This window comes from Sebastes umbrosus, chromosome 1, assembly GCF_015220745.1.
Source record: "Sebastes umbrosus isolate fSebUmb1 chromosome 1, fSebUmb1.pri, whole genome shotgun sequence".
In the NCBI taxonomy this organism is placed as follows: Eukaryota; Metazoa; Chordata; class Actinopteri; order Perciformes; family Sebastidae; genus Sebastes; species Sebastes umbrosus.
The window spans coordinates 4,012,707-4,027,152 of record NC_051269.1 but is presented as its reverse complement, the minus strand read 5'-3'; the positions used below and the strand labels follow the sequence as shown (position 1 = coordinate 4,027,152).

Genomic DNA, 14,446 nt, shown 5'->3' with positions numbered 1-14,446 from the left:
TCAGTATCATTTACACAAATATACTTTAAGGTTTCACGAGGCCTCAATTTCTCCGCTGTGTCGATTTGCCCTGTACAACATCAGGAAGATCAGACCCTACAGTACCTGTCAGAGCATGGAACTCAACTCCTGGTACAGGCTTTTGTAATATCACGCATTGACTACTGCAACTCCCTACTGGCAGGCCTCCCTGCATGCACATTCAAACCTCTGCAGATGATCCAGAACGCAGCAGCGCAACTGGTCTCCAACCAACTCAAAACAGCACACATCACTCCGCTGTTCATATCCCTCCTCTGGCTCCCAGTTGCCGCTCGCATCAAATTCAAAACCCTGTTGATCGCTTACAAAACAGCAACAAAATCAGCTGCCGCCTACCTGAACTCCCTCATCCAGGTCTACACTCCCTCCCTCCTACCTGAACTCCCTCATCCAGGTCTACACTACCTCCCTCCTACCTGAACTCCCCCATCCAGGTCTACACTCCCTCCCTCCTACCTGAACTCCCCCATCCAGGTCTACACTCCCTCCCCCCTACCTGAACTCCCCCATCCAGGTCTACACTCCCTCCGTCCTACCTGAACTCCCTCATCCAGGTCTACACTCCCTCCGTCCTACCTGAACTCCCTCATCCAGGTCTACACTCCCTCCCTCCTACCTGAATTCCTTCATCCAGGTCTAAACTCACTCCCGCCCACTACTCTTGGCCAATGAAAGGCGCCTGGTACTCCAATTGTAAATTGTAAATTGTAAATATTTCATAATATTATCTTCATTGGAAAAAAAGGGTACAATGTATGCTTAAAGGTGCTTAATTCAAAATCCCAAGCATATCTATTGCTTCCACACAGCTCTCAACATGGCGATGGCTGAGCCGGTGGCTGGCAGCTAGAGGTGCTAACAGCGCAAACAGTGCAAACAACAGCAGTTATAAATTACAAGTTAACCCGGGACGACCTCGTCTGTCGGGACGACGTTATCAGCGGTAACCTTTGTATGAGTGCAGTGCAGAGCGGCAGAGATTAGCTAGCCAGTGGGGTACAACAGAGCGAGACTCACATGCACTCACATCACTAACATGCACGTGCGGCCGGACTGGCTACATAAACCAAGCACAGAGAAGCTTGAATTACAATACACACAAAGTGACTTCATTCTCTGCTCAGGTAGACACTACTCCTCTATATCTTGACATAGCAAATAGTTGCTCAAATTAATGCTCAGAGAACCTTTAACGTCCTTGTGAACTGACGGATATTATAGCAGTTATACAGCACAATACAGTTATTTACTGAAGTAACAGTTTTAGGACAAGCATTCTGTTTATGTCAATGAATATAGTAAATAAGCCCTTATGTTTCCCCATGAAAGGTGCGCTGCTTGTAAATGACCAACAACAGAGAAGAGAAAGGAATAGGCTACATTTTCATTTGGGATTGGCAACTTTATTCTGATCAAACTGTTTACATGAGGCATTGTTACTTGCTTTTATTCTGATTATTATTACTCTGATGAGCTGAATGAAAAGTTCCAGGTGAAAAATAACTGCAATTGAAGGGAGAGTTTTTAGAAATCTTTTTTTTTCCTGCTGTGCTCCGTTTGTCACTGATAAAGGAAGCAAGGTTTCTACTGTCTGCTGTGAATAGAGCTGAGCCCTGTTACTATGCTTCATATTGACGGTTCGGCTGTGTCGTCACACTGACACTCCCTGTATGCTCAGTTATGACCCATATGTTTGTAACACACGTCCTCTGTTCCATCATGTTTTGCATCTCTCTGTATCTTATGTTGTGTCACCTTACTGTTAGTTGATTTTTTAAAACTTTTTAGATACAAATGAAAATCAACTATTGCCTAATCCTGAATTAAAAAGAAATGTCAAATGTTTTCATTGGAAGGTATAAAACTTAGGAAAGGACTTTGATAAGTTTCTTCTTTTGTAAAATAAAAAAGAAATATATATATTTATAGCTGCTGCAATGTTCTTTTATAAATATATATATATATATATATATATTTATATATATATGTTGTAAGCCAAAAGTTCTGGTGAGGGCCATAAGCATGAAAGAAGTTAGATCATCAGTCACTACATTGATTTGTCATAGGCACAGGTGTGACTAATACTGATGATTAAAATGATGGTTCCGTTTTATTTAGGTGTGCCAGTCAGCCATCCCAGTGAGCCAGCACGGATAGAGGAATTTGATCGGCCTACTAAAACTAGAAGGCCAGGTCCAGAAAATATTTAGAAAGGTTTAGTTATTAGAGCTGAAGTAGGCCAGATTGGAGCAAATATGATTAAAAAAAGTTATTTTTATAAAACGGTTGCTATATCCTGACAGTAGTACATGAAACAGGTAACCTGAAAAATATCATGTTCCTCTGTGTCCTCTGGTGCTCCTAACGGCATCTGCAAGATTTCACAGACCGGAAGAAAACAAGCAGTAAGAGCTGATCTGAGGTCTGCTGTCCAGCTGACGTCTATGAGAGCCGGCTGTCAATCACTCGCGAACTCTGACCAAACGGTCAAACTGCGCAGCGTTGATCAAATATAAATCAATATTAGCACAGCCAATAGGAACGCTCTCTCTCAATGAAATGACCTGTGATTGGTCAAAGTTTCCCATCAGGAGCTAGATTTTCTAAAGCCTGAAAACAGAGCCATGAGGAGGAGCAGAAGTCTAGTTTTCTCTCAGAACACTTTTATTACAATATGCTGAAAGGTTATTATGGAATTTTTGTCCAATGATGCCAAAAATATACTGCCTACTGCAGCTTTAAGTTTAAAAGACCTTTTTTCAAGTCAATTACATTTTTTTATTATATTATATTTTATTATATATTCCATTTTTCAAAGTTTGTGTTACTTTTTAATTATTTTATTAACAAGTAACAGTTTTTTAAGACCAATGTGAAGTTGATGTAATTATGTACTGTCATCTCGTCTACGTGCCGTCACATCTCTGCACGTCCTGTGCTGCTCCGTGTTAGTCACCATCCTGAGTGTGTGTGGTACGTGTGGTTGACCCTGTGTGGTTCCACTGAGACCACAGTTCACAGCAGCAGCAGGGTAACGGGGTTTACACAACCTTTCCCCTGATTTGGTGACTGTTGATGTGGAAGATTCACATGGACTCCCCGGTCACCTATGTGGCTTTTAGCCTACCTACTCTCGGACTGCACCAACCTGTGACAACAAACAACTGAGGAACAACACATGTTCGTTCCTGTTCTATTTTCTTTTTTTGGTCTTTTGATAGAAACCTTTGACTGAATAGTGAGACCTTTTTGTAATTTCCTTCCTGTGCCATTGCTTGTAGTAGTCCTTGAAACATATTTAGTGGAGTACGAGTCAGTGTCTTAGTTTTAGTTCTCGGAACACTTCTCTGAGTAGTAGTATAGTATGGAAATATATAACAGTATTAGCCTGAGATGGGAACCAGAGGTTGCACATTACGGTAAATTCACACAAGGGGTACATCCCAATTCTCTTAATTGCATCAACGTTTCCCTCACTTGCGTCTTTCGTCTTAGTCCCTCCCACCAGGGAAGCATGGAGAGACGCAAGGAAACCATGCGAGGAGAGAGGAAACGAGGAAATATGTTTTAAGAGAAATGAGACGTCCTTTCCTCTGAAACTTCCTGATCACAGCTGGATCAGCTGTCAGTCGGCTTTAACAGCTGTTTGTGTCTGAACTGATCTAATACTAATAAAGACACACAGTTATTATCAGTGGCAGAGCAGCAATCTTTCCTCTCTGTAGCCTGTTACCTGTTGAACAAACACCTGCACATGAATAACAGCTGCAGTCTGTATTTCTACTGTGGACTGAGTCCTGCTTAGAGACACAGGAACCATCTCTACTGGATCAATGCCTTTATACTAGTTATTCATTATTTGCGACTGTATTTATTGATATTCTGATTGTGAATTCATTATTTAATAACCCAGAATAGTATTGTTGTGTCTTTTGAACACTGGAAATTATGTAATAGGCTGAATGTTTCAGGGAAAATGTAAATGATGTAACTCATATCAAACCCGATGTTCAGGAATTATCAGCGTCATGTGACTGAATGGAAATGAGGATAAATGATGTAAAAGATGTTTGTTGCTGACAGACAGACTCTCCTTCTCTCTCTGCCTTTAACTACCCCCCCCCCCCCCCCCCTCACACACACACACACACACACACACACTTTACGCTGTGGGATGCCAATATTATTGGAGCTATTGGCTATACCCATCATCATAGTTTTTAAGTGCCATTTTGCAACATTTTGTGATATGTTTTCCAAGTGGTAGAAATGTTTTTTTCATTTGCTTGTGATTTCTTAACAATTCCTAACATTTTGGTATGATGCTGTATATGTTATAGTACTGGTATGACCTCACCACAAGTTATCAGGCTACAATACACACACAATAAACACATCAACTGTACATTTAAAAAAATGCTACTGTGACACTTTTAAATTGAATTCAAAGTACATTGCAGTCACTATAAACACACTATTGAACACTACAGATGCTCTAATGGTCATACTAGTGAGAATATTAGTGACAGTGTTCGCTGTGTAATAAGCCTACAAACAACTGGGACAAAGTTTCTGGCTCAAAGTTTTGTTTTGATTTCCAGAGCCTATCCTCCATGCTTCCTGAATATTCAGCAGCTGTCCCTGCGTGGGCGGGGACAGTGGGGCTATAAATGACCACAGTATCCAGTAAAGGTGTGTTCTCGCCCACAAACTGGAACTCATGAGTAAGATCAACCTGTGACTGGAACACAGAACAAACTACATCACCGTAAGTTATTCTGTTTTCTTTAGAAAAGTGTAGCCTATATGCAGTAATGGGATATTAGACTGCTGTCACATTTGAGTATTTTCAAAAAGACAGCAGTTGCATATAGCCTACCTTGTGTTGAATTTTTATTTTTATTTGTTTTTGACTAAACTGTAGGTTAAATTTAAATGTATTACGTGTCATATTTTATATCATGTGTAAATCCATGACAGGTCAGTTTCTAATGTTGCTGCAAATCTCAGTTGATATGTGACCTGGTCTAATGGCTGCAGCGTTCCCAGAACCCAAAATTATGTCTTAGATTGCTTTTTTAGTCCAACAATTTAAATAGCCAAAGGTATTGCATTCACAGGGATTATGTAAAAGACAATTGGTATATCTGCACATCTGACACCATCTAATGTTGTCCATTTTTTAACAGGTCTACACACCTACAGCCCGCTGTTGCATCTCAATCATTGGAAATGGAAAGCATGCAGGAGTTGATCCCCTTCGCCAAAGAGATGCTGAGTCAGAAACCCAGCCGTGGTTTGCTGAAGGTCTACCTGGTGGGTTCGGTGTTTGCCGTGTTGGGGACGGTCATTGGCTTTGTTGAGACCGTGTGTCACCCTTTCTCCTCTGGTGAACCCATGGACGCTGAGATGGATTTCGCGTTGGTCCGGGCACAGAGAACTGTTGAGGCTGAGATACAACGCGATGTGGGCCAGGAGGAGGAGGAGGAGCTGGCTCATGAACATGGGGCCACTATACAGAGCATGAACCTCCACAAGACCCATAGACTCAGCCAACGGAGCATGGCCAACCGGCTGCACGCTTCCTAAAGCCAAAAGGGGTCAGCCCCCGAGTGACTTGAGATATTTATTAGTGAACTGCTCCTGCCACACCACTGAATTGTGCAACACGTACATAATCAAAAGCTTTATAGACAGAAGTGTGAGCTGCCTGCCATTCTGTGCTGCTTATTAACGATGTGTCAAAGTATGCCTTTATGCGTTGGACACACATGAAAGATCCCGAAGGCCCCAGTGGCAGCCTACATGGAAGAGCTGAGACTTTTTGACAGGCCCACCTACCATCCTGAGGTCGTGGAAATCATGTCAGTAATGCAGTATGCGGTATAAAGGAAGTGTACATTAACTCAGTTAAACCAATGGTTTTGTGGTTCCTCAGGGATCCTCCGATTGGATCCCCTGGGTCCCCAGCAAACGTAGGAATTTTTGCTGCTGGAACAAAAAGTTTGGTTTCTGAAAGGAAAAGGAGAACAGCAGACGGACAAAAGTGCTTTCTACAAGGTCCATTTTGTTCATATTTTACGATCAAAAGTTAGGATTTGAGGAGATTGAAGGCGGTTATGATGACAGCAGGGTGTTGAGAGTCTGCCTGCCTGGCTGCGGTAAACTGCCATGTAGCACCACCTGTTGTCTGGTGGATGCATCTGATCCAACCAATCCACCCACTTACTGTGTTCAATGAGAGGACTGTTTGTTGTAATGATGCTATGTGTAAATACTGTAAATAATACAATCTTTTTCATACCAATAAAGTTCATTTTATTTATAACTTTCTCTCTGGTTTGACTCCCTCAAATGTTTACTGCACATTTTATTGGCCGATATGTCCAGATTAAGCACAGATGGATTTATGCATGAAAAAATAAGCTGTTTCTGTGGCTGACTGCAGGTTTTGTAGGGTCACAGCACGGTCCGCCTTAGTCACCGACAGACCCAACAGCAAGGTTCACTGAGATAGCACAGCAACAATGGGACGAAACTGGCTGACACGTGCACACACACGAGTGGGAGGCCAGTGATAACCCAGAGTCAACATGATACTCTTTGGTCTAAGAATAGATTGAGTGATGGCCTACGTGAGGGCTGAAATGGATGACCCTTAAACCTCTGAGCACAGTTGACCTAAACTGACTGTCACCCCGCCCCCCATACAGTTGTATGTGACTGTCTGTGAATCAGCACATCCTTCAAAGCAGTGATATGATATTAAACCGTGACCTCTAGCTGATCGACATAGAACCAGATAAGATGATAACATTTCCAGATTTGTGTTCCTGCGCGCACACACATACACACACACACAAACATGCACGTACACACACGTGCGTACACATGCACACTCGGTGACAATGGGGCCGATATATTCAATTAAATCTTATGTTTATATATTTACATACAGACTTTATTCTAGAAATCTCAGATGTTTTTTCCCTCAATGTGGCCCTAATACTCCGTAGAACATCTGTTCTTTGGCCCTCACTGCATTAGACTTATATACTATATACTTAGACTATAAACTGTGTTACCTTCATCACAATGCTCAAATGTTTTGTGGCTCCAGACAGATTTTTTATTTAATTTATTTCTTGGCCTAAAATGGCTCTTTTGATAGTAAAGGTTGCTGACCCCTGACCTCGGATGTCTCCCCTTAACTGAACATTAAAGATGCATTCTTGTTCTTTTTGCAAAAACATATACATTTATAGTTGTTTATAGTTTATATATATATGTATATGTACATATATATATATATGTACATATACATATATATATATGTATATGTACATATATATATATATACATACTGTATATATGTTTTGCTTTTTTCGCCATGCTATGGATGTAGCTTGATGGATGTCAGTGTCGGTCTCAGTTGGTCAACAGCTGGTTGGATGGATCTTGTGCCCAGAGGATGAATCTTACTGACTCTGGTACCCTGAATCTTTCTCTATAGGGCCACCAGCGGTTCAAACCTTTTATTTTGTCAGTGCAACATTTCAACATCTATTTGATCGATTACAGTTGAGAGTGACTTTATAACAATAAAGCGATAATATTGGAGCAACTGGGAGCTCCAGAAAGTTGATTGGTTGTGTAAAAATTAAGCAAAATGAGTATCGTAAACGCATGTTAGCTGTACACCCCTAACCCTAACTCACTATTCTGGGTTATGACTGTAACTTTAAGGCTGATGCAAGTAGTTTTAATAAGAAAAAATACCGTTGCAAAACACACTTTTCTTTGTACTTTATTTTTGTACTTTATACAAATTCACTGAATCAGCAGAACTTCAGTCTGAGTTGAATATTTACAGCAAATGATGAGAGAAATGAGCAGAAATTAATTCATATTATTTATTTATATTATTATTTATTTAATTTAATTAGATGTTCATTATTCTGCACTGAATCTTGGTAGAACTGGATCATCCAGATCGAACCTGTGCGTACGACAACAGTAGACAACACCGACTACTGAGGTGGCGCTGAGAGCTCAAGCCCTCGCATTCATTCTGAAGGGAAACGTACATTTTTCCTTCAAGATGAATGACACATTCAAGACGTTTTTTATATATGTGGGATAAACCGGAGCCCCCGGAGAAAACCCATAAACCACCTTAACACCTCGTCATGACGGCGACCATAGAAGAGAAGAACCTGCACATGCAGGACCTCTGTCTCGGTGGTGCCATCAGATGACCTTTGACGGCGGAGGCGATACGGTCTCCGAGCGTCGGTTGATCCCCTTTCAAGGACACCAGCACCCACATTGCATTGCCCCACGTCTTAATCAGGTCCCAGCAAATGGTCTTTTCGAGGTTTTCCAATGTTTCCGGGCTGGAATCGAAATTGAGACCCTCGACTTCGGCCCACGTCTGTTCGAAAAGGCGCTGGATGATATCCTGGACGTTTGAAACGGTCCAGGTAACCTTCGCCTTCTTGAAGATCCGCGCAACCAGCCTCTCCATGAACACCTCGACGCAGATTTTGTTTTGTTCGTTCCGCGCTCGCCGTGCAGAGTCATCACGACTCTTCGTCACGGATACCGGGGCAGGCGGTGCAGCGATTGCCCAAGGTTTCTTGGCCCTGGGCTTAGTGCCCATGATGGTGTGTCTCATCTTGTCAGCGAGGTCGCCGACCTGAAAGATCTGCCACCATCTGGCCAGAGACAGGAAACCAAGCACCTTCCGCTGCAAGTCAGCGCGCATGTTGGCCCGGGGATGATCTCTAGCCCGTGTAGGATGTGCGTATAGAGGAGATCACTTAGGATCTCTGTGAACTTCAGTCAGGTGTGGGGTCGTGGAGGGGAGATGCTGCACATTCGCGAGAAAGTTTTCGTTTTTCCTGAGTTCAATCAGTAGCACACGTAATCTAAATTTCTTGTGTGTGTGTATGTGTGTGTGGTGTGTTTTTTATGGTTTCTGTAGTATGAAAATGATTTTATAACTGCTGGGTAAAAAATGACTCCTTAGACAAGATTTGTACCCTGTTGATGTACAGCTTTTATGGAAATATGAACAAAGGCAATGTTTAACCTTTTCTCATGTTGGGGTCATTCTAGGAAAAGTCATTGAATTTCAAGTTGAAAAAAGATCATTAAGGGAGTTTCCTTTGCTCTTAAACATAGTGGCGGGTCATTTTTGACCCCTAAGACAAAAATGTTGTCGATCCAAAATGAAGACAGATTCAGCAACTGCATGGATTATTTCTCGCCTAAAATGTTTTCAGAAACACATTTCGGTGAACTATTTTCGTGAAATAAGAGAAGACAGTTTCCAAACGAGTGTCCATATTGTTTCCGGTTTGAAAGCTGGGAGCGGCAGCCCATGGAGGGAGAGCGTTCGTCCAATCAGGAGCCTAGTGCCTTGTTTCTAGTGACAGCCCACCAAGCGTCCAATGCTGGGAAGCGGCACGTCCCCTCGTGATAAAAAACGCCCCTGTGGACACGTACCATAAGTCTGAACAACGTAGCCACAAGCGAGCGTGCATGGGACACCGACACAATTTATACATGTAAGAAGTTAAAAACAGTACCTTTAATGTAAATCGTAGTTTGTACAGTGTGCCAGTTTATCAGCTTTATGACTCTGTGGGAGCTGCAGATGTAACAGTTTTTCTAGTTTACTTTTTTAACAAAAGCCTGAAACAAAACTAACAAAACTGAAGATGATGATGATGATGATGATGATGAGGAAGGTCCCCCTTCCATTAAATCTTAAATTTTTCTCTGGGACTAAGATCAAGCACTTTCACATTTAACTTTCAGATAAGACTGTACAAAACAAGCAGCATTGGAAAGATTTCAGGATGGCTTTTGCTATTTAACATGTTTATTCAACATTGGGTTGTAATTTAAAAGGGCAAAGTGATTGTGGGATGTGTAATTCACAACAACCAGTGCTCCTATTGAGAGAGTGGTGATCAATACCCTGAGAAGCCAGTAGAGGTCACTGGCTAGTCGAGCGAGTGCCGGTAGAAGAGGGATTAACACCGAGTAGGCATCGGTCAGGCCTTCTCAGATGATCTAGACAACATGCGCCCACCTTGTCATTATCTGTATAGAAAACACTTTTCATAAAGAGCAGAGACCACATCTAGAAATCTGTGATACATTACAGATATACACCATTTTCAATGTAGTCAGTAAACACAATGTGAGAACATTTCCTTACTGAGTGAGGGAGCAGCTCAGCTAAAACTCCTCAAGGTGAGACACTGAATCCTGCTGGCTCTCTGGATACTACTAGAGTGACCTGCCTCATTTAAAGATACTGAAAATTGCTTGAAAAATATCTGTAGCTATAGGGGCCAACTGAGTACTGACAACTAAATCACATCACGATCTGCTGTGTAGAGACACATCTGTGTACCATAAAAAACCTGGAACATCACTGTTTAATGTTTTATTCAAAAACAAAGTGCATATTCTCCATAACCAAGGAGTGTTTCTCTTTCAGCAATTTTTTTTTAGCAATAAAAATAAGATGGCATGCTGTGATGGACTTTATTCATCTAAGGCTGGACATACTGATCAAGTAATAAAAGTATAATCCCTTCAGTGAAACACAGTACCGAACAATCCTGATGACCTTTTCATTATAGAGAACCAGAGGCTGAGATGAAACAAAACAAACACAATGTAATGATTAACATTGACATATTTGGAAGTTACATGGTACATGAAATATTGCTGCTTTTCAGTGTTCTTCAATGTGGAAATCTGACAAGGTGCAATAATAGTCTCATTGGAGATGAGCTGCGCCTCGCCTGGAAAGTAGACGAGATCAGGAGGCAGCAGCAGGGGCGGTGACGTAAAGCTGCAGTCAAGTCGGACAGTTACCAGCCGTTTCCCGCAGCCTTCAAAGAATTTACAGGAAGTCACAGAATATTTTTTTTAAGCACATAATGAGCACTGGTTTTGACAAGTGTTATATATAGATAACCTTCATTATATATTTATTATTATCAACCACACAAGATGTGTTTGTTAACAGATGAAACCTTCATTACACAACATGAGACTAATACATTTTAGCGTTAAAAATTACAATCACACAGAAAGTTGTGACTTTCTACAAAACTAAGAGCCAATCGGGTCTTTGATCAGGCGCGAGCCAGGCCTTTCCCATAATGCCCTAGGTCTTGCAGTCGGTGGGGAGCAACTGCGGTGCCTGGCTCTAAAAACCTTGATCTCGAGAGGTTATCGTTGCCCACGTGTGCATGACGTCAGAGCAAGTCAGCATCAAGTCGGAAACAGATCTAACCGGCATGCATTGCGCGGCGATCGGCAGTGATGGATTCTGCGCAGGCCTGGCTCATTTGCAACGGGCCTAATGCTGTTACGTCCACGGATTTTCCCTCTTGTTGAAAGAGAGCTCCCACTGTGTGTGTTCAGGTCTGCCATGCCCCTTACGCCTGATCATCCACGCCTTGGATCTCGTTCAATCAGTGGCGCTGTATACAACTTCTCCCAGATTCAGTGTTCATGTCCCTCTTGGCCTTTGAGCTCTCCTCTGCTGGTGTCCTGTGGTTGAGTAATTGGTGACACTGTTTTCTGTGATAGCATTCTGACACAGCTCTGCTAAACCTTGCTACTTTGTTTTTGATAGTCGTGGTGACTTTGTTAAACAAGCTTTTGTCACTCCCTTTCTCCTGTTGTGTAGCTAGGTAATGAGATTAGTATTGTCTTTTGTTTTCAGTTGAGTAATGGAGTCTATATTTTCTAGTTAGTGTGGGGTCATCTATTTGTTGTTTTGGCCTTGGAGACCCTGACACCTCATTTTCTTGCTATATATTTTTTTAATCATTTTTATGTTAATAAATGGCTCACTTTGTCAAACTTGAGCTTCAGTAGTCAGTATATCTTTGGCATCACTAGGCAAAAAATCCGTAATAACCTTTCAGCATATTGTAATTCAAGTGTTCTGAGAGATAACTAGACTCCTCCTCCTCCTCATGGCTCTGTTTTCAGGCTTTAGAAAATCTAGCCCGTGACGGGAGACTTTGACCAATCGCAGGTCATTTCAGAAAGAGAGTGTTCCTATTGGCTGTGCTCCGGTCATGTGACCGAAACTTGGCGTTTCTTCAAGCCATCTCAACCAGGTCTCAACATGGCTGCTGGGTCACAAACTTTCTCATTTTACAGCTAAGCCGTGCACTACAAGAGGATTCTTAAAAAACATCTGAGGAGAGAAATAGGCATTACAGTAACAGAATATTGATTCCTATTTGATCAGCGCTGCCTAGTTTGATCGGAGTTCGCGAGTGATTGACAGCCGGCTCTCATAGACAGCAGCTGGACAGCAGACCTCAGATCAGCTCTTACTGCTTGTTTTCCTCCGGTCTGTGAAATCTTGCAGATGCCCTTAGGAGCACCGGAGGACACAGAGGCACATCATTTTTTTCAGGTTACCTGTTTCATGTACTACTGTCACGATATAGCGACCGTTTCATAAAAATAACTTTTTGGCTGGACCGCAGAGGGTCAGCCCTACAAACGCAAAAGTCTATCACTGAGTGAGCGACTGAGTGACTGACTGACTGAGTGATGAAGTTACAGGATTGGTCAGCCGACTGTTGGAGTTTCCTCATTGGTCGTTGCTCTTTCAAAATGAAGGTGAAGAACAGTTCTGTGTTTACGTTTTCTGGGGAGCGTGTCAGCGGTTCATTGTATCATTACATAGTGCTGTTGTTGTACATGTGCTATTGTTTATGTTCGTTTAAGTTACGTTATGTTGTGTATCGTGTTACTGTACATTCACACCAAGCACGAAGCAAATTTTCGCCTCGCTTTCCTCAATTTCCGCAATCAACCATGGAAGAAATAACCACTGTTGCTGCTTTGTACACGTTGGTGAAGTCCCAGATATGTCAGAAAACCAAACGCCGTCGTGTCTGGGTTCATAACGTCACCGGACTGCGGGCTGTATTCACATAGAGTATCATTGAACTGATTATCTAGCAAGCCACACGTCGCTAATGCGGTATGAACCCAAAATAAACAGACTGTGCTGTGATTTAATTGCAATAAACGGATCAAACTGATGCCGAAATAACGACATTATGATGTCGATTTGTAAAAAGTCTGAATTCATGCTTTGTCAGGTCTGTCCGCAACACGACAAGCAAACAACTTTTAAAATGCTTGTTTTCCGAACGGAGTTCGGATCGATCAGTGCCAGGCTATGCAGCTGCCCCATCAACACACAATACAACGTCATCTAGGCATAAATATGGCAGCAACGTTGTTGTAAACGGATAAAAAGTTTGCCGAAATAACTACATAATGAGGCTGATTAGTGAAAAAAAAATTAATTCATGCTTTGTCAGGTCTGTCTGCAAGACGACAAGCTAACAACTTTTAAAATGCTTGTTTTCTGAATGCAGTTCGGATCGATCAGTGCCAGGCTATGCTAACATTGTAGCTGCTCCATTAACACTCCATCTAGGAATAAATACAGCAGCAATAACATCAGTGATGACAGCGGGAGAATCTCAACGCTGATAAACTTTTGCGACGTATGTTTAATATTGTTACACACCACTTATATGATGAATGCTTTTGATACACATGCTTTAATAAAAAACTGAAATACTTTTAACGTTGCATACTGTATGTCATGCTAATACCTTTTCACCTTGTATAAAATGTATAATATACTGACTAGTAAATGTTACCATTTACTATTACTGAATGTCATTTGCTTCAACATAAGTTGTCTTTCAATCAAACATTAAGATATAAGTGGAAAAAAACTGTTCACAAAACATACTGTAGACATGACCACTGACTATTTGTGTAACAGTTTAACCACTAATTCACATACTGACCATATACGGTCCAGCAATATACTCGGTTTTGACCGAGTCTTGTTTTATAGTATTATTGCTGCATTTAATGACATATTTAATTTATTTATTCAGATGACTCTGCATAACCTCAACCAGGTGGTCCGAAACATCAACAAGTTCACAGAAGAGAGTCGAGGTCAGTGATAATGTACAATTGTGGTCAATGTTAATTCATTTGATTATTGTCTAAATATCTTGTTTAAGTGTTTGAAAGTTAGAAGACTTATAAAAAATAAGGGCTGTCAATCGATTAAGATATTTAATTGGTATGATTCTCCATAGTTAATCGTAAATTAATCATACATTTTTTGATCTATTCAAAATGTACCTTAAAGGGAGATTTGTCAAGTTTTTACACTTCAACACGGGAGTGGGTAAATATGCTGCTTTATGCAAATGTATGTATATATTTATTATTGGAAATCAATTAACAACACAAAACAATGACAAATATCGTCCAGAAACCCTCAGAGGTACTACATTTAGCATAAACA

General features: G+C 41.4%; 1 protein-coding gene across 1 annotated transcript; it reads left to right on the top strand.

Annotated features, from left to right (window-relative positions):
* Window positions 1–4,682: 4,682 nt before the first annotated feature.
* LOC119485597 (G0/G1 switch protein 2-like) lies at window positions 4,683–6,374 on the top strand. The gene is made up of 2 exons (XM_037765291.1): window positions 4,683–4,810; window positions 5,232–6,374. The coding sequence occupies exon 2, from the start codon at window positions 5,275–5,277 to the stop codon at window positions 5,629–5,631; it is 357 nt and encodes a 118-aa protein (XP_037621219.1). The 5' UTR covers window positions 4,683–4,810; window positions 5,232–5,274; the 3' UTR covers window positions 5,632–6,374.
* The last annotated feature ends 8,072 nt before the right edge of the window (window positions 6,375–14,446 follow it).

Excerpts from the sequence above, each read along its gene's own strand:
- LOC119485597 (XM_037765291.1), top strand. The coding sequence starts at position 5,275 with ATGGAAAGCATGCAGGAGTTGATCCCCTTCGCCAAAGAGATGCTGAGT.